Source organism: Prionailurus viverrinus, chromosome D3, assembly GCF_022837055.1.
Source record: "Prionailurus viverrinus isolate Anna chromosome D3, UM_Priviv_1.0, whole genome shotgun sequence".
NCBI lineage: Eukaryota > Metazoa > Chordata > Mammalia > Carnivora > Felidae > Prionailurus > Prionailurus viverrinus.
Window position 1 is genome coordinate 47,231,653 of NC_062572.1, and position 21,434 is coordinate 47,253,086.

Consider the following 21,434-nt stretch of genomic DNA (forward strand, 5'->3'; position numbering starts at 1 on the left):
TTATTCTTTTCTTTTTAAAATATTTATTTATTTTTGAGAAAAAGAGAGCATAAGTGAGGAGGGGAAGAGAGAGAGGAAGACAGAGAATCCCAAGCAGGCTCCTCACTGTCAGCACAGAGCCCAACGCGGGGTGTGAACTCACAAACTGTGAGATCATGACCCAAGTCAAAATCAAGAGCTGAACGCTCAACTGACTGAGCCACCCAGGTGCCCTGGGGCCTCATTATTCTTTAGCTCTGTAGCGGAGATAATAATAGTCCCTTTCCTCATAACACTGTGAGATTTTAAATAAAATAAGACTTGTAAAACATTGGCACAGAGCCTGGCACATAGATAGCTCCCTATAATTGTTAGCTATTCCTCCTTTCTGGGTCCCTGAGTCTTCTTAGGTGCCTCACAACATCCCGTATCTCCCCAGGACAGAGCTCTGGCCTCCCTGTGTTGTAATTATCTGTTTACTATCTGTCCCCCTCCCCTTCGCTCTGTCTAGACTCTGCCTGGATGAAGACAATTCTTCTTTGTGTCCCCACAGCCTGGCTCAATGCCTGACACTTGATGGGGACTTAATAATTGCTGGGGGAGAAAAGAAAGAAAAGAGACCCACTAATGAGATGACAGTACTGGGGGGTAGGGGTGGGTCCTCAGTGCCTAATAAAGAAAAACTCAGGATAACAAAGGGAAAATCACTCTACAGATGAGGCCCTTGGCTGAGGGGGAAAATCAACTTTGCCTCAATGCATGAGGCTAAGGCAACTTGGGCACTGGCTTGTGGGTCCTCCAAGCACCTACAGAGGGCAGACTGCACCCACCACAGCACCCACAGGCCAGAACTCTGCTGCATTGCCACAGCCTTGGGGAGAAGGCAATAGCCTGAGGAAAAGATGTTAACCTGGCCAAGAGGTACCGGCCCGGAAGCTTTGAAATGCATTTGTACAGACTAGGGTTCTTCTGATTCTAGGAGGAAGGACTAGAAAGTTCTGCTCATACATGCAAGCTTCAGAGAGTAAAAGACACTTGGAAGGCAAAATGAATGCACTTGAACTGACCTGGGAGTCATTGAAGGGGAGGCATCCTGCAGCAGCCAGGAGGAAGAGGGCACTGTGCAAAGGGAGATAAAACAGGCAGCTTCACTTTTCAACATCAAAGTGTTTCCCAGAGACTGTGGAGATTGAAACACATCGAGTGGAGCACGGATGAGGCCAAGACCCTGCGAGACCAAGCCCCGTTCCCCCGTCCCTCCTCTGAGAACCCCAGTAGGTAGTTGTCAACCATGTGCTCCACTGGTGACCAGACAGTTTCTTCCCCGGTGCTCAGCTGGCCTTTCCCCAGACACAGGCATTTGTAAAACCACAGCTGGCTCACTGGAGAAAAACAGGATGCCGATGAAATAGATAATAAAAGGAGATTTTTTTCAAACTGCAGATGCCCAAAAATACACTAGTGGAAAACTGGGCAATCAGGCTGTAGTTCTAGCACTTGGGCAAAAGAAAGCACATTAAAACCTTGGGTGCAGCACCTTCGCCAAGTGATCAAACTTAACATGTCCAATGAGAGGGCAGATGTACATCATGTGCCTCCTGATATGAAATCCTGAAAGGACCCAACGTCACTCAGACGGCATTCCTGCCAAATATGCATATAACCCACCCCGCATGGCCGGCTGGACCGAGGCAGGGGAACCGGTACAGAGGACTCCTCAGAGCTGGGACCTCACAACCCTGGGAAGGTCAGGATGACAGGGAACATCCTGAGTCAGAGGAAGGTCCTCCACTCCAGCCCATCCCCATCCTAAAGCCTTGCCAACTCTTAAGAAGGCACACAAATGGCTTCAAGAAGACTCCGAGGCACCAGATTACCAAGGCACTCAGAGGCAAAGGGTGTGGTGAGTGGAGGGAGGCTGTCGGAAGGGTTTCTGGGACCACATAGGATGAGGCAGGTGGAAGGAGAAGAGAACTCTAATGGACTGGGTGTCTACCTATGGTAGAAGACTTTATAGAATATAGGATCCTTCCCCATCCACAGGCAGTGAGTGTTAGACAGCCCTTGGGGCTGAGAGAAGATGGGGGCCAGCCAGGTGTGAGACAGCGCCTGGTTTTCCCACCAAACCGGGCCTTGAGCAATACCTTAATATATCAGGTATTAGTGGGTTTTAATGCCTCTCTTTAACACCTGCTAATCTTTTAAACAAGAGAATGAGTCCTGACAGTGTTGTTGTTATTTTTTTTCCAAGTAGCAGCCTGTAATAAAAGCAAAACAAAAAGTCCTAAATCCGTGTGTCTGTTAGTTTCCTATCTTCAGGAATGAGCTTCGTGGCTATTGTAGAGGAAGCCGGAAGCAGCTAGAGAACAAGGCAGTTAGCACACTGGAGGCACAGGGACCGCCTGAGGGTCCAGCCCGGTTCGTGTTCCAGCCGAGGCGATGAGGCACAGAGGGCTGTGAAGTCTGCCCTGAGTCACTTTGCCGGGGCCCAAGAGGACGACTCAGATCCCTGACCTTGCAGCCAGCACTTTTCCACCATGGGAATCATAAAAACCCATTAAGTTGCAAACAAATATTTTTCAAATTTTAAGTCATTCCCATGTTTTCCATTTTACTTCTCCCATCAGCAGCGTACAACTCTTAGTGAAGGTTTGGGCGCCAGCAGCTAAAATCTAGTACACGTTACTTTCCCCTTAGGAACAGAATATTTCAGGGAAAAAATACACAAAGAGAGAAAGAGTAAAATTTAGAATAAGACACAAAATAGGGGTATCTGAGCGTACATAATAAATTCTGTCCACTCTCAAATAGGAATCTGCAACAGTTTATCATCAACAGTTAAAATTAGGTTAAATCTTCTATTTTAGAGGGCTGTGGGTTTTTGGGGTTTTTTAAACTTACCTACAGATCTTTGCAGGAGAAGTTTTCTGTATGAAAATAAAGAGACTTATAGTTACTATTTAAAAATTCTTTTTCCCCTTAAAAGAAAATATTTTATTTTTAATTGTTTTTAAGGTTTATTCATTATTGAAGACAGAGAGAGATTGAGCACGAGTGCGGGAGGGGCAGAGAGCAAGGAGACACAGAATCCGAAGCGGGCTCCAGGCCCTGAGCTGTCAGCATAGAGCCCGACATGGGGCTCAAACCCATGAACCACGAGATTATGACCTGAGCCAAAGTTGGACGCTTAACCGACTAAGCCACCCAGGCGCCCCTAAAAGGAAATATTTAGATCCAGAGGCAAATAAGTTTTGAGTAAGCTTATCGGGGCCTTAAGCATTTGCTGCACCTCAGTATTTCTTGGGGCTTTTTCTGCTTGGACCACATGAAGAATGACTCAGAGGTCCAGAGTTGAATCATCTGGGCAAAGCACTCTGGGTGTGCAGTTTTACTACCCTCACCACTGGAATTATATTTACTCACAAAACCCCAAAATGATGCCAGGGGTAAGCCTTCAAATATCTTACACACCAAGAAAAAAGAGAGAAATTGATGTGACCTGTGTAAGAAGAGAAATTAAGCTCTTGTTCAACTTCTGTTCCAATCTATCTCCTTATATTTTCCTTTCATTAATCCAGCTCTGACTCTGGGCAGTGTTATAAATCCTCGGGGATGATGTATAAGTGAAGAAACATGAAAATGGAGAAAGAACAGTTAACTCCCCCCACCGCCCCCAAAAAGAGAGAAAGGGCAGACTGGGGAAATTGGCATTTAAAGCTCTCTGAAATGAGGAAATTCTAATGCAGACTCTACCTTTAGCCTCCCCTTTTTATTAGTCATCTAAAGGGAATTAGTCCTTTGCACTCAGGAAAAAAGTTCTAGCAAGGAAAAGCATAGATTTTTCTACATTTGATAGAGGAAATGACAGATTAATTCTGGTCATTTCAAAAGGATTACTTTGCTAGTTGAGGACAAACTGTAGTTTTTATTACTCTAGTTCAGGGAAAGTGAAGTATGAACATATTGTTTAAAAATGAAGCACTCGGGGTGCCTGGGTGGCTCAGTCAGTTAAGCATCCAACTTCGGCTCAGGGCATGATCTCACAATTCATGAGTTTGAGCCCCACATCGGGCTCTCCACTGTCAGCACAGAGCCCGCTTCAGATTCTCTGACCCCTTCCCCTTTGCCCCTCCCCCACTTGCGTTTTTTTCTCTCTGTGTTTCTCTCTTCCTCTCTCTCAAGAATAAATAAACATTTTTTTAAAAGTCTGTTAAAATTAAAGCACTCAAAAGGTACAAACTTCCAGTTATAAAAGAAATAAGTCTTGGGGATGTAACGTACAACATGGTGACCATAGTTACTAATACAGTATCGTAGATCTGAAAGTTGCTAAGAGAGTAGATCCTGAAAGTACTCATCACAAGAAAAAAAATTTTATAACTACCTATGGTGATGCATGTTAACTAGACTTATTGTGATCATTTTGCAATACATACAAATATCCAGCCGGTATATTGTACACCTGAAACTAATATAATGTTATATGTCAATTATATCTCAATTTTTTTTTTAACGTGAACCACTGACAAGGAAACATGTTTTGCTATGAAGGCTATCTTCAGTTTTCATGCATTACTAAATAATCCAGTTTGTACTGTTTTAATAAATAGATCTTGTTTGTATGCAAAGGAGTGGCTTGCATCTGTGTGCCGAACCTGCCTCAGCTGGCCACGCCAACCTTGACTCTACTGCCACCTGGTGGGGACACTTATCCCTTCAGTAGGGAAATGTGTCATTAAAAGAACCAAATGTAATCAACATCTCAACAGTTTGGCAGGAAAATAGCAATAAAACAGGGACAAAAAGCACGTCCCAGCTCTTCCATGAATAGTAAACACGTTCACCCAGCAAGTGTCTGTCTAGGGGCTTCTGACACAGGACAGCAAATCAATACAGTGCTTGAAACAGTTCACCCATTTCTCAGAAGAGAGACTGCTTGTTTTATTTTATTTTAAACATGTCTTGGGGCACCTGGGTGGCTCAGGCAGTTAAAGGTCTGACTTTGGCTCAGGTCATGATCTCGCGGTTCTGTGAATTAGAGCCCCACATCAGCCTCTGCGCTGACAATGTGGGGCCTGCCTCAGATCTCCTGTCTCCCTCTGTCTCTACCCCTTCTCCACTCATGTGTGCTCTCTCTCTCAAAAATAAACATTAAAAAAATTTTTTTAATAAATAAACACCTCTGGCCAGAGGAGCCAGAACCTGAGATATGGATATTAAAATAAGCAATAAATGCATTATTGAGCCCCGTCTCCTAGGGCTCTGAAAACAACTGAGGAGTTGATGTCAGGGTGTTCATCTTCTGAGGCTCCTCAGTCCCAAAGTCACCCGGTGATAAGTCCTCGTGATACGTCAGTGTTCTGAATGGGTCAGTATAACTTCTCAAAAGGCATACCACCAAAAATAACAATAAATAGCTAACATAACCGGGGGTCAGCTAAATTACCATGAGGGCTACCTACTTTGGGCCGGTGTTGTTCTAAGCCCTCTACAGCTATTGACTTATTTCATTTTGGGTTAATTAAGTCTCAGGTTATATGTTACAGATGCAGACACCAAGGCACTGAGAAATTAGCTAACTTGTCCAAGGTCACAGGGTTTGGGTTTGGGTGATCTAGCTCCAGAGGCTGACCTTTTATGATGCTATTCTGCCACAGCCAGCCTGCCAGTCCTGCGGTGGCACCTCACCGGCCCTTTCAAACCACTACCTTCATTTGCTGCTCCCTCTGCCTGACTGGAGTGCCCTTTCTCCCTGCACTTTGAAAATTCCTACCATCCGTGTGACTGGGTTCAAATCTCGCCTCTGACCCTTCCAAACAGACTTACCAGTGGTCACCTCTGGTCCCTCCACACCCGTTTCAGCCCATATGACATTCTATGGGCATCACAGAGTGTGTTTACACGTTGGTTCTTCCATTTAGCTGAGTTCTGTGAGGGTGACCAATGTGTCCTCTATATCTCCATAGCCAAATGTTTGATATAGAGTATATACTTAATAAATGTTGAACAACCAAAAGAATGAGTAGCAATATTGTAATATTCAACTGTGACAACTATATCTGCAAGGTAGCAAGACTATTTCCACAAACCACACGTTACCTTATAAAAGTCAAGCTGTGTGTGTGTGTTTGCGCATGCATGCACAAAAAAACAGGGATGGTGACAATGAACCACAGCTCCAGATGGAGTATATTCTCATAACCTGGGAACAAGGTCATGAGGAGGTCAACCTTCCTTTCCGGAGTTGAGTCTGGTGAAACCTGACACAGAATGGACAAAAGAGGCCTCAATGTCAATCATAGGTTAAGTCTAAGAGGTGTCATATACAGCTGTGTTCCTGGTAATATCTGGTCACTTTGTTGAGGCTCCAGGCTAAATGATCAGGAAAGTGAATCATATTGAGAAAATATCACAGCAATACTCATCACAGAGCAGCTTTTAATGCCAACCTACTAGAAATCACCTACAAGTTTACACACAGATACTTGCCAACACATCATGTTCCATGTAAGTAGAATGAGGACACAAACAGAGATTCCTGACAATTGATCAGGAAAATAGGATAGTATATCATTTATGTATGTCTATATATGTGCCTAGAAAAAAAGTCTGAAAGAATAGAGTAGTATCCTCTGTGAGGTAGGATCACAGTTGATTTCTGGGACATTTTTCCTCTGCGTGTTCTACAATTCATTATAGTTTATTCCGTTGATAAAGGAAATAAAGGTTTTAAAAATATTTTTTAATGTTTATTTATTTTGAGAGAGAGAATGTGTGTGTGCAAGCAGAGAAGGGGCAGAGAGAGAGGAAGAGAGAGAATCCCAAGTAGGCTACGTGCTGTCAGCACAGAGCTCGACATGGGGCTCAATCTCACAAACCACGAGATCATGACCTGAGCCAAAATCAAGAGTTGTACACTTAACCAAATGAGCCACCCAGGAACCCCAAAATAAAGGGTTTTTTTTAAAAAAAATAACTAAATATGTATGTAATGCATGCAATTGTTTCCTAATTTGCCCTGACAAGAAATGATGTTGTTTATAAAGAAAACAATCAATAAACCTAAAAGACAAGCTACTGAATGGAGGAAGATATTTGCAAATGACATATGTGATACAGGAGTAGTATCTAAAATATATAAAGAATTTATATAACTCAACACCTAAGAAACAAATAATCCAATTAAAAATGGGCAGAAGACATGAACAGACATTTCTCCAAAGAAGACATCCAGATGGCCAACAGACACATGAAAAGATGCTCAACATTGCTCATCATCAGGGAAATGCAAATCAAAACTACAATGAGATATCAGCTCACACTAGTCAGAATGGCTAAAATCAACAACACAAGAAACAACAAGTGTTGACGAGGATGTGGAGAAAAAGAAGCCCTCATGCACTGCCGGTGGGAATACAAACTGGTGCAGCCACTGCGGAAAACAATACGGAGGTTCCTCAAAAAGTTAAAGATAGAATTATTCTATGATCCAGTAATTTCACCAGTGGGTATTTACCCAAAGAATACAAAAACACTAACTTGAAAAGATATATGCACCCCTATGTTTATTGCAGCACTATTTACAATAGCCAAATTATAGAAGCAACCTAAGTGTCCCAACAGATGAATGTATAAAGAAGATGTGGCATATTGAGGCACCTGGGTGGCTCAGTTGGTTAAACATCCAACTCTTGGTTTCGGCTCAGGTCATGATCTCATAGTTTGTGGGTTCAAACCCCGAGTTGGGCTCTGCGCTGACAGTGCAGAGCCTATTTGGGATTCTCTCTCTCCCTCTCTCTCTACTCCTACCCAATTCATGTTCTCTCTCTGTCTCAAAATAAATAAACTTAAAAAAATTTATTAATGTTTATTTATTTTGAGAGAGAGAGAGAGAGAGAGAGAGAGAGAGAGAGAGAGAGAGAGAATGAGCAGGGTAAGGGCAGAAAGACAGGGAGACACAGAATCCAAAGCAGGCTCCAGGCTCTGGGCTGTCAGCACAGAGCCCGACACAGGGCTCGGACTCACAAGCCATGAGACCATGACCTGAGCCAAAGTCGGATTCTCAACCGACTAAGCCACCCAGGTGCCCCTGAAAATAAATAAACTTTAAAAAAGAATTAAAGAAGATGTGGCATATACATATACAATGAAATATTATTCACCCATAAAAAAGAATGCAATCTGTCCATTTGCAACAACATGGATGGACCTAGAGGGTATAATCTAAGTGCAGTCAGTCAGTCAGAGAAAGACAAACACCATATGATTTCACTCATCTGTGGAAGTTAAGAAATAAAACAAACAAACATTTAAGAAAAAAAAGAGGTAAAGCAAAAAACAGACTCTTAACTATAGAGAACAAACAGATGGTTACCAGAGGGGATGTGGGTGGAGGAATGGGTGAAATGGATGAGGGGGATTAAGAGTACACTTGTGATGAGCACCAGGTGATGTATGTATGGAATTGTTGAATCACTGTATTGTACACCTGAAACTAATATAACACTGTATGTTAACTATACTGGAATTAAAATTTTTTAAAAAAGAAAGAATGCTGTTTAGTGTTAGTGATGAAATGGAGATGAAGATTCAAAATATTTTGGCGTTTATCCAGTTTCTTCCTCTCAGCCTGGAAGTCTGGCCCCTGGTTTTTGCCTGATGGAGATACCCCTAAGGACTCTCTAACCCTGTTTCTTACGCGCAGCCTTGACTATGTGATCAGACTTGTCCACCAGGAAGAAATACCTTGTAGAAATGCCTGGATCTCTTCCCTAGACCAGATGAATCTTCATTTTCAATTCACAACAAAGGTGTCCACTTTGAAGATAAGAAGCATGAGTCAGTCTCCCAGAACCTGAGCAACTCTTGGTGAGTTTCTCGACCTCAGTGACTGGCTAGTGAATATTCAGCTTGGCAATTCTGGGGCTGGACTTCGGGGCTTTGCAGAGAACACGTGGTCCCTGCCAAGGGGGGCTCTGAGAAAGCAGGCAGAGACCCAGGGAAACTCCTACTGCGTTTCATTGAACCTCAGATGCCACTGATTGTAAAATTCCCCATTCTTTTATATGCTATCAAGAAAGAAAGCATTTGACCATGGCAGGCCATTGATAGTAAAAGTGTCCCAACTATAGGTAGTGAATACTTTTTTAAAAGTTTATTTATTTTGAGAGAGAAGGTGCAAGCAGGGGGTGGGGCAGAGAGAGGGGGGGAGAGAGAGAGAGAGAGAGAGAGAGAGAGAGAGAGAGAGAGAAACCCAAGCAGGCTCCACAATGTCAGCACAGAACCCGATGCCAGGCTCGAACTCATGAACCGTGAGATCATGACCTGAGCCGACATCAAGAGTCGGACACTTAACTGACTGAGCCACCCAGGTGCTCCAGTAGTATTTTTTTAACATGGAAAAAAAAAGCAGCATGTAATCGATGAAATATGGAAATTGCCAGATGGTGTGAGAGGTATAAAATCAGAGAGACGTGCTCACGCTCCTTGAGGTGTCAGGGAAGGCTCCAACTGCATGCAGACCAGCCTAAAATACTGAGAGCCTCCCTCGTGAGACCTCGAGAGTCACCACAGGGTCCCCTCTCACCCCTGCAGTCCTTTCTCCTCCATAGACAGCTGGATGAGCTTTCAACGCTGTAAATCTGATCGGTCCCTCGGGCCTTTCACACCCAACCCTGGCCATTCACTGCGCTCAGCATAAACCCCACATTCCTAGCCCAGCCTCAAAGTCTTGTCCTGTCTCCAGTCTCATCCTAAGCCACCCTCTCTTTCTTGTCAAGCTCCAGCCTCACTGGCCAAATCCCTTCCTACATCTGGCCTTGTGCATCAGATGGCTCCTCTTCCTGGGAGCCCTCCCCTTGCCCCACCTGTTGAACTCCTGTTCAGCCTTTGTCTGTGTTTAAATGTCACTTCCCTAGAGTGGCCTCTCGGGCCGTACAATCCAGCATGTGGGTGTAATGATTTGTCTAGTGTCTTCCTTTCTCGGGTGATGCTCCGTACGAGGAGCCCAGAATGGTAGGGCAATGCCTCTTCCTCACTACTATAGACTCAGAGCCTGGCACAGTGGGCACATATTTAGAATAAATGAGATGGTGTTGAAGAGGTTCTCTGACAGATCACAAGAAAGAAAACATCACGACATGGTCTAGGAAACATGAGAAGTTTGGTTGTGGCTGCATTTTCTAAAACCCTAGAGGTAGATGGTATCCTGGTGGTGACAAGCTTTACAGGCCTCGTGTAGGTCATGCGTAGTCCCCAAGTACATGGGGACGTGATCGGATCTGTATCAGAAGGTCACTTGCGTGCAGTGTGGAGGAAGGTGAGGGGGAGAGGCAGGGGGAGAGGCAGAGGCAGAGGCAGGGAAGGCAGCCAGGCACTACTGCACACCTGGCAGGCGATGGCAGGCGACGGCACACACACAACGCAAAGACAGTCCAAGCCAGGTCTGCTCACCCCAGGCCCTACTTGGCTGCCCAAGGGCTTGAGGGAGCAAGATGTCATTTGGCCCCTAGCCAGATAGCCCTGAAAAACAGATGAGCATCTGACCAAGGTGACAGCAGCAGTGGGAATGGAGAGGAGGGGACAGATTCAGAAACAGGGTGTGGTGGAGGGGTGGGGGGAAGAAGACCAAACCAGGACTCTAAGAACCCCTATATTTCTGACTTGGGTGGTGATGATCAGGATCATGGGATCGACAAGTAGGAAGCAGGTTAGGAAAACAGCAGTTCCGGTTTGGTCCCTTTGCATTTCAGATGCCCGGGAAACAGCTGGGCAGACAGCTAGAGGCAGCAGGCCGTGGGGATCTGAGCTCAAGAGAGAGGCCTGGGCTGGAGATGGGACACAGGAGTCACAGTGAACAGAGCGGGGGCGCTGCCATGGGTGTGGATGAGACTATCCAGAAAGAGTGTGCATGGGAACAAAGGGGTCCTGACACAGAGCCCTGGGAGACCCTGAAGGGCAGACGAAAGAAAGGGAGAAGGAAGAGCCAGAGACCGGGGAAGAGAACCAGCAGGTCAAGGGGGCAAGAGACTCAAGGAAAGGCAGGAGTGAACCTGGTGAATGGTGTACAAGGCCAACGGAAGTCGCATAAACACAGCCATCGGTGACTTCAGCCAGAGCAACTCCAGGGGAATGGTGGGGGCAGAAGCAGGAGCAGGTTGGGAGCGAGAGGGGCACGAGGCCGTGAACAGCTCCGAACCTGACCCTCCCTCCCTCACACACTTTGCTGGGGGAGGGCAAGGACGCGGTGGGGCAGAGGAAGAGGGGTGCACAGGCAAGAGAGCGCACCGGCGTTGGCATCCAGTGTTGGTTTTAGAAACACGGCCTTTCAGAGCTGGGTTAGTGTTGGCAGGTCTCCCAGGGCCCACTCCATCCTTGGTGGACTGAGAGCACTGAGTGTGTCCACTGGCTGAGGAAAGTCAGCCAGCAGAGACAGAGAGAGGTCAGCTATCCAGGATAAGGAGGTAGTCCATGGAGCTGCCCGCAAGCAGCAGATGGGAATGACAGGGTGCACAGGTGTATAGAGTGGCCTCGGCCACGGGAAGGATGCCTCTCTCTCCCACACACCTGTAAGAAGTGAGCTGCCTGAATGGCCAACTAGCCTCTCTGGTTGGAAAGTTCCACATTTTTATATGAAACCATCTCAAATGGGCAGATGTTAGAAAAAGAGCTCCCAAAAGAGGACCAAATTAAAACCGCCACTAATAACGTTAATAAATACCTACTAGGCGCCAGAAACTTTCAGAAGTACTTAACACATGTGCCTCGCTGCGTCCTCCCAACGACTGTATGAGCCAGGTGTCGTTAGTGTCCCCTTTTCCCCAGTGGAGGCACAGAAAGCAAAGACACTTGCTCGAGCTGGTGTGAGGCAGAGCTGGGCTTGGGAAGAAAGGGGGTTTCCCCCGGCAGGGTGGGGGAGGGTAATGCTCCCAGCACCCTACGTGAATCTCTGCGATATGTTTCCCTATGGCCCCTGGGGTTCATTGTGGGTGGGAATAAGAACCCCCGCCCCCATTCCTCGGCCCACAGTAAATTCCTCCTCATATCCCAAGGTGCTTGCTCTGCCCTGACCTGCAGCTGAGTGCCATTCAGATCAAGCATTGCCACACATGCACAGTGAACTGAAGAGATGTCAAATACACGATGCTTGAAATTAGTGATGACTGCCAGGCGGTATTGACCACTGACAGGAAACAGATGGCAGGAAAAGGTAGACACTAATTTGGGCCATTAAAAAAAAAAAAAAAAGAGTTCATCTCTGAAATTTAAAGCAAGGGAAGCGAGACTAGCATTTTGCATTATCATTTACCTCTTTCCGAAAACACTTCTGGTGCCCACAGATGATAACTTCAGCTACATTATGCAAAGTAAGAAACACAGGAATGGCCTGAAAGAAAACAGAATAATGTAATAAGCATGAAAATGTTTTCTTTGATCCCTTAATTACATAATACTTGGTTTCTGCTTAAAAATAAAGATCCGTGGGAACTTTTGGCATTCACATATATGATCCTCTCCAGCAAAAACCCTTCTGCGTGGATTAGTGCTCTCTGTTGGAGTATTATTCTTGGCGAGGTGGATGTAGAGGCTCAACACATATTTATTAAGCACCTACTGTGTGTCACAGGAAAAACATCCCACGTACAAGGTGGATACGTGATAGGGAGACTGTCCCTATAGAGGTAACAGCTCTGATGGAATACACAAAAAGGCGCACTTACTCAGCGGAGTGTCAGAACCCTGCCAAGAGCCAAGTGGCGGCTGAAGAGTTTCAAGGGAATGACATGATTTGATCTGTGTGTTTAAAGGAACTTGGGCTCCCAGTGGAGGACAGAAGGCAGAGATGGTTGCAAAAGTCTTGGGGTGTGGCAGACTGAAAAATGGCCCCCTGAAAGACAGTCACACCCTAATCCCTGGGACCTGTGAATGTCACCTAACATGGCAAAAAGGGGTCTTTGCAATTGTGATTAAATTAATAATCTTGAGCTGGGGAGTTTGCCCCAAATTATCTGGGTAGGCCCCAAATGCAAACACATATATTTGCAAGAGAAAGAGATTTGACACACACGGAGGAGGAGGCCAGTGACCACAGAGGCGGAGACTGGAGTGATGGGACACAAGCCAAGAAGTGCCAGCAGCCAACAGAAGCTGGAGGAGGCGAGAAGTGGATCGTCCCGTAGAGCCTCTGGAGGGCAGTGGGGCCCTGCTGACACACCAGGATTTCGGCACAATAACGCTGATATTCTCTACAGCTGGAGAGAACAAGTTTCTGCTGTTTTAAGCCACCCAATATGTGGTAATTTGTTACAGGAGTCATGGGAAATTAATACAAGGAATGGCAAGATGGCGGCCTGAACTTAGCAGTGGCAGTGAAAAAGGAGAAAAGTGTTCACATTAAGGAGATATTTAGGAGACTGAACTGAGGTAAATATTTGAATGACTGGGATGAAATTTGCACCCAAAAAAAAGTGAGGGAAAGGAGAAGAGATAAAAAAAAAAAAACAAAAAAACAAAAAAAACCTTAAGACTCCATGGGCGCCTGGGTGGCTCAGTCAGTTGAGTGCCCAACTCTTGATTTTCAGCTCAGGTCATGATCTCATGGTTTGTGAGATGGAGCCTGTGTCAGGTTCGGTGCTGACAGCACCAAGCCTGCTTAGGATTCTCTCTCTCCCTCTATGTCTCTGCCCGCTCCCTTGCTCGCGCATGCACTCAGTCTTTCTCTTCTCAAAATAAATAAATAAACTTAAAAAGAAAAAACCCCTAACACTCCAGAGGGTTATTAAGGTAAACAGAGCACCCACTGCACATTTACTATTGCTGGGCTGTTTGCTAAGAATGTCAGTCTCTCCGAATCTGATGGGTAATCTTGACATGGTGAGTGGGAAGGATTAAAGGGTGTGGGATTTTGTTATTGTCTCTGTTGTTGATGACAACAATACATTGTTGATGTATTGATGTCAATATTTCTTGAAAAGTGAAAAAGATCAAGCATATACATGGGTTTTGGCATCAGAAGGGGCTAGTGGAGCAAGGCACTTATCCAAACCTTAGTTTGCTTCTCTGTATGGGGATAGCAATTTCTACGACCCGGAGCACTTGGGAGGAATGACAGAAACAAGTAGGTAAAGGATAGAGGAGTGGTTCGGGAGCACTACACAAAAAGTGGTCAGTATTAACAGACAGCCCACTCTCAGCAGCCTAGACAGAGGACCCTGAGCTGGGAAACTGTTCCAGCTTAGAGGACCCACTTAAGATCACGTCACTCGCCTACTTCCAGATGGATCTGTTCTTTATCTTTTTGGAGGATATATTTTTACCTTGTTTTTAAAACTTTGTAGCTCTTCCCTATTTTAGTACTTTGTTCTAACTTGCACTGTTTTTTATTCTTTTGGAGTTCTTGCCTTACATTTTCCTGCCTTTTTAACATTTTCTACTCTTGATTTATCTTTCATTAAAAGTGCAACTCAAATAGTTTTTTCCTTTTAAAATCATACTTTATAAAAATAAATAAATGGATAATAAAATATCATACTTTATTTTAACAAATAATCCAATTAGAAAATGGGCAGGAGACATGAACAGGCATTTCTCCAAAGAATACATCCAGATTGCCATCAGACACATGACAAGATGCTCAACATCACTTATCATCAGGGAAATACAAACCAAAACTACAATGGAATATCATCTCACACCTGTCAGAATGGTTAAACTCAACAACACAAGAAACAACAAATGTTGGTGAGGATGTGGAAAAAAAGGAACCCTTGTGCATTGCTGGTGGGAATGCAAACTGGTGCAGCCACTATGGAAAACAGTACAGAAGTTCCTCAAAAAGTTAAAAATAGAACTACCTATGATCCAGCAATCACACTACTGGCTATTTACCCAAAGAACATTAAAACACTAATTTGAAAGAATATATGCACCCCTATGATTATTGTAGCATTATTTGCCATGGCCAAATTACGAAAGCAGCCCGAGTATCCACTGATAGATGAACGGATAAAGAAGATGTGGTGGGGGTGCCTGGGTGGCTCAGTCAGTTAAGCATCCGACTTCAGCTCAGGTCATGATCTCATAGTTCGTGAGTTCAAGCCTTGCATCAAGCTCTGTGCTGACAGCTTGGAGCCTGGGGCCTACTTTGGATTCTGTGTCTCCCTCTCTCTCTGACCCCCCCCCCCTCATGCTCTGTCTCTCTCTGTCTCAAAAATAAACATTAAAAAATTTTTAATTTTAAAAAGAAGATGTGGTATATATATACATATATATGTATACATATATATAATAAGTGATGGAACATTACTCAGCCATAAAGAAGAATGAGATCTTCCCATTTGCAATGACATGAATGGACCTGGAGATTATTATGCTAAGTGAAATAAGTCAGTCACAGAAAGACAAATACCATATGATTTCACTCACATGTGGAATTTAAGAAACAAAACAAACAGGGGGGCACCTGGGTGGCACAGTTGGTTAAGGGTCCAACTCTTGATTTCAGCTCAGGGTCATGATTTCACAGTAAATGAAATAGAGCCCTACATCAGGGAGGAGCCTGCTCGGGATTCTCTCTCTCTGCCCCTCCCCTGCTCACTCACTCTCTCTCATTCAAAATAAATAAATCTTCAAAAAAAGAAAAAAACAGAAACAAAACAAAAGGGGAAAAAGAGAGAGAGAGAGAGATAAACCAAAAAGTAACCTCTTAATTACAGAGAACACACTGATGGTTACCAAGGGAGTGGGTGGGGGGTTGGATGAAATAGGTGACAGGGGTTAAAGAGGGCACTTGTCATGATGAGCACCAGGTGATGTACGGAAGTGTTGAATCACTATATTGTACATCTGAAACTAATACAACACTGTATGTTAACTACACTGGAGTTAAAACTTTTAAAAAGGGTTTAAAAAATCATACTTGATATTTACTATTTTCTAGTTTTTCATTTATCTTTTGTGCTTCTTTTTACTCCTCTTAAATTTTTATATTTTGAATTGATATTTATTGTTTTAAGATCATTAGAGATTTTTTTTTTAACTGGCTTTATCTATTAGGCCATGTTTGGCAAACTTAGGGCCTGGCCTTCTAGTTCTCAGCTTGAGAAGATAGCAAAGAAAATCTTGGGTGGGTTACATGAAAATATGAAAGGGCAGCCTGGATACTATTTATTTAAAATTAAGACCTTTTGGGGCATCTGGGTTACTCAGTTGATGAAGCATCCAACTTCGGCTCAGGTCATGATCTCATGGTTCATGAGTTCAAGCCCTGCATTGGGCTCTCTGCTGTCCGTGCAGAGCCTGTCTTGGATCCTTTGTCCCCTCCCTCTCTGCCCCTACCTACCCTTATTGCATGTGCGCATTCTCTCTCTCTCTCTCTCAAAAATAAATAAACCCATAAAAAATGAAAACTTTTTTAAAATTTTTGTTTTAATTTTTGAGAGACAGAGAGCACGAGCAGGGGACAGGCAGAGAGAGAGGGAGACACAGAATCTGAAGCAGGCTCCAGGCTCTGAGCTGTCAGCACAGAGCCTGATGCAGGGCTCAAACCCACAAACCATGAGATCATGACCTGAACCAAAGTGGGAGGCTTAACCGACTGAGCCACCCAGGTGCCCCCCAAAATGAAGACCTTTTTAAAGGACACCAGATTTAGGAACTCTAGACCTCAAGGAGGCTAATTTTCTTGATTTAATAAACCATGGATAGGTTTCTCGATCTCCCTAGACTCTGCTCTGATCACATTCTGGAAAAGGATCTATCATACACACAGAATTGATTTTCAAGTACACTAATGACAGCTACCAACAATGTGTTGGGCACAGTGCTAAGTATTTTAATTGCATTCTTTTATTTAAATCTCCTTCCCAGCTGCCATGTTGGGGCCTTGGGGGCTGCTTTGGGCTCTGCTCATGTCACAGCCTCTTTGCATTTGGCCCAAAGGGCTGCGAGAATGAGAGTGAGGGCGAGGTTAGGCAGGCTGTGACCAGGAATCGCCTTCAACCTTATTTGGTGCATCTTCCGCATAAAGTGAGGAAAACACCCCCACTGCTCCATGCCCAGCATGGAGCCCAACATGGAGCCCAACATGGGCTTGAACTCATGACCCTAAAATCAAGAGCTTTGCTGAGATCAAGAGGCAGACACTCAACCGACTGAGCTACCCAGGCGCTCCCCCCACTTTTTAAAAGTGAGATAGGTCTTAATCATGGGACTTTTGAATTCATGTAAAGAAGGTATATTCTGGGGCGCCTGGGTGGCGCAGTCGGTTAAGCGTCCGACTTCAGCCAGGTCACAATCTCGTGGTCCGTGAGTTCGAGCCCCGCATCAGGCTCTGGGCTGATGGCTCGGAGCCTGGAGCCTGTTTCCAATTCTGTGTTTCCCTCTCTCTCTGCCCCTCCCCCGTTCATGCTCTGTCTCTCTCTGTCCCAAAAATAAATAAAAAACGTTGGAAAAAAAAAAAGAAGGTATATTCTTTTTAAAGCCCTCTATTCCATCATGTTAAAAAACATTGGGAAAATTTGGTATCAAAGACACTCATTACACTAGATCATAGATCTGGAATACCAGATCAAACATCTGGAATGTTTGTTTCCAAATTAAAACACACACACACACACACACACACACACACACACACACACACACATACACAAACTTCTTCCAACAACTCAATTAGTGGGTGCTACCACTTGATTTATAGACAAGGAAACGAATGCTCGGAAGATGAAGAAACTTGCTGAGAGCTCACAATGAGTTCAGAGGCCAAGCCATGCCTCCAATCCAGGCTCTCTACAAAGCCCAAGCTCCTAACCTTGATGCTACAAAACCCAAATTACAGCAAGCCCCCAGTGTAACCTTCCTGGCCCTACAACTGTCCAAAGTCCAGTAGGACTGGTGTGTTCCAAATCCCACCAGTCTGCTCCCTCCAGTAAGAAAACTGGTATGATCTAAAATATAGGAACTCAGGGGGACCCAGCTGGTTCATTCAGAAGAGCATGTGACTCTTGGTGTTGGGGGTTGTGAGTTCAAACCCCATGTTAGGTGTAGCGATTATTTAAAAATAAAATCTTTTAAAAATAATAAAATAAAAAATAAAATACATGAACTCAGGGTAAGCTCTATGATCTTTTTAATTTTCTTTTATTTTTTAATGTATTTACTTACTAAGAGAGAGAGAGTGGGGGGGGGGGAGGGCAGAGAGAGAGGGAGAGAGAGAGAGAATCCCAAACAGGCTTCACGATGTCAACATAGAGCCCGACTTGGGGCTCAATCCCATAAATTGTGAGATCATGACCTGAGCCACAACCAAGAGTTGGACACAGCTGACTGAGCCACTCAGGTGTCCCTCTTACCCTTTTTTAAAGGATAGCTTCCACTGCTACTTTAAAAAATTTAACTCTGGATTTCTCAAGCCATTTTTCTACTGAGAAGCTAGCAGGCTTTAGGAACAGTAATTGTGGGGTGCCTGGGTGGCTCAGTCGGTTGAGCATCCGACTCTTGGTTTCAGCTCAGGTCATGATCTCACAGTTCATGAGTTTGAGCCCTGCATCAGGCTCTGCGCTGACGGTGCAGAGCCTACTTGGGATTCTCTCTCTCTCCCTCTCTCCCTCTCTGCCTTTCCCATGCACACGCTATCCTCCTCTCTCAAAATAAATAAATAACTTAAAAAAAAACCCAAACCTGTAATTGTACAATTGACGATCTCAGCCTCCACAGAGGCCTATGAAAAGCAGTTATTAACACAGTTTGCAACTTTTATTACTGATTTTCCTTGGCCTCTAATTCTGTGTACAAGTCCCAGCCTGAACTATGCTATCAGTTCAGGAGAGCCCCTAGTGACTGATTCTTTTAGAAAACCTGCCCTTTATTATCTTATGAAGTGAGGTTCAGCAGGACTTACTTTTTGTCAAATCAGACAAAAGTTCTGAGAAATGATACTAGCAATAATAATAGCTAAGATATATTGAATGCTTATTATGTGCTAGCTGCTATTCTAACTGCTTTTGCATATTTAATTGTCATTATAACTCTACCAGCTAGATGTTATTAATACCCCCATTATGCAGATAAGAAAATGGAGGAATATATTTTGGTTCTCTTTTTTAACCTTCCTCTTAATAGTTTGAAAACCACTTTTAGCAAATCTATATACTTGCTTACTGCTAAAGAGAACAGAAAAATAGGTAAGTTCTTCCACATTGTCAGGGGTCTAGGAATGGCCTCAACAACAAAAGGTCCTACCATCTTTCATTCAGGAAAAATGGCCAAGATGAACTACTATAAAGCCCAAATCATCATTTTTGACACAAAATGTAATTGGCCAAATTCAACTACACTGCAAGCCAATTTAGTTAGTTATCTAGGGGTACAGTTTGCAACTAATTTACTCTTAGAGTCCATTAGCTTAAAATTCAACATTTTATCCATGTACCATGGGAAATTTTTCTCTGGCTGTGAAGAGAAGTTGGTATCTATTATTTAAAATTTTTCATTATTCCCAGGGCAGCTGGGTGGCTGAGTCAGTTAAGTGTCCAACTTCGGCTCAGATCGTGATCTCATGGTTCATGGGTTTGAGCCCCACGTCAGGCTCTGTGCTGACAGCCGGGAGTCTGGAGCCTGCTTCTGATTCTGTGTCTCCCCTTCTCTCCCTGCCCCTCCCTGCTTGGGCTCTGTCTCTCTCTCTCAAAAATAAATAAACATTAGGGGTGCCTGGATGACTTAGTTGGTTAAGCGCCGACTTCAGCTCAGGTCAGGATCTCACTGTTCGTGAGTTTCGAGCCCGGTGTTGGGCTCTGTGATGATAGCTCGGAGCCTGGAGCCTGCTTCGGATTCTGTGTCTCCCTCTCTCTCTGCCCCTCCCCTGCTTGCGCTCTGTCTCTCAGAACTGAATAAAAGTTAAAAAATAAAAATAAAAAATAAACGTTAAAAAAAGTTAAAAAAAATATATTTTCTCATTATTCCCATGCTGTCCAGAGTGGAATTTTGAGGGCTTGATTGTTATTTGTTCAGGTGTTGGGACTGAGTTAGAATAGTTTTCTATGGAGAAGTTGGCCCCACCCACAGGCAGGGCCTTGGGTCACTCTGTAGACAAGGATGAGACTCCCTTTTTCACGCAGGAGCTCGGGGTCAGCTTGTTAATTTTTGTAAAAGAATGTCAATCCCATCTTCTCTTTGGGCGATTTTTAAATATGTGGGTGTGGATTTAATCTACAAGATAAAATAATTGCACCCCAGGCTTTTGCCAAAGAATGTAATTTTGAACTGTTGACTACCCAATTTTTATCAAAATCATGCATGCCAGAAACAATGTTCCTGGATGGTTGCCTAAGGGCAGTCTGCAAAGGAAGCCAGATAACCAGGGTAGCAGTTTTAGCCCCAGAGAACTGCTCCTACTGAACTGTTCTATTTCATCATGCATCCTAAATACTCTAAGAATCCTAGACACTAGGCTACCACTGTGTTTGTTATAAGGATGTTGTTGAAGACCCTGCCTCATTAAGTGGCCCAGTCTACCTTTTTGGAGGACACAGGACCTGAGAGTAAGGAAGCGTTGCTCTTCTTCAGCAATGACCTCACTCTTGTTTTTCTTTTAACTTTAATTTCAATATCATGGACACACAATGGTACAACAGTTTCGGGTATACGACATAGTGATTCAACAGTTCTATACATTATACTATGCTTGCGACAGGTGTAGCAATGACCCCACTCTTATCCTACAAGCACTGAGGGTCTTGTAACTTTTTCATTTGGCCACAGAATGCTGAAAACTAAATTCAAGGCCCAACTGTATTTATTTTGTAGGATATTACAGTATGAATGTCTATGCACTAAGTCTCTCTGCAGCCTCATCTAGTTCTTCTATTATTCTCCACCTAGATTTCCTGTAAAATTCTGTTCATTAAAAAAGTCTATGTTATTTTAATTATTCTTTCAAGCCACCACACATCCTTTCTGGAAGATGGTGAGGTATTTAAAGATGTACATGCAAATGAATACATTCATAAGCTGATTTGCATGAGTTATTATTATTTCCATTAATCTTATTATTGTCGTTATATGGCAAAGCCCCTAAAGGCAGAGGACGAGACTCCCCTTTTGCCAGTGTATCTCCAGTACGAGCTTGGAGGCCATCTCCGTCCTTCCTCTGTGCATCACATAAAGTAGCTGGCCTGTGTTTTAGGGGCCTTGTTGTGTGAAAAATGGACATTTTAAACCACCAAGGTTCCTCCACCTTGGCAAGATGCCTGGGAATAAGAAAAGACCCAAGGGACAGCGGCTTGTTCCAGCTCGTTCACTTGGGGACACAAATGTACAGGCCGGAACAAAGGGCAGACTGGCCTGTTTTCAGTGAATTGCTATTTTTCTCACACTTTTTACTGAAATGCATAGACATGAATGAGTTAAAACAAATATGCGTGTCCTACAGCAGCCAAAGAAATTCTGCGTTAGTCAAG

The 21,434-nt window shown here is 44.0% G+C and overlaps 1 protein-coding gene across 2 annotated transcripts in view; it reads right to left on the reverse strand.

Moving 5' to 3' along the window:
- The window catches only part of TMEM241 (transmembrane protein 241), a 114,442-nt gene that overhangs the window by 62,230 nt on the left and 30,778 nt on the right, over positions 1-21,434 (reverse strand). For both annotated transcript variants that reach the window (XM_047828483.1, XM_047828484.1), the window contains exons 5-7: positions 12,287-12,364; positions 2,881-2,906; positions 1,047-1,098 (exon numbers count right to left, since the gene is read on the reverse strand). In XM_047828483.1, coding sequence (XP_047684439.1) covers positions 1,047-1,098; positions 2,881-2,906; positions 12,287-12,364 — 156 coding nt within the window. The remainder of the gene's footprint in view (positions 1-1,046; positions 1,099-2,880; positions 2,907-12,286; positions 12,365-21,434) is intronic.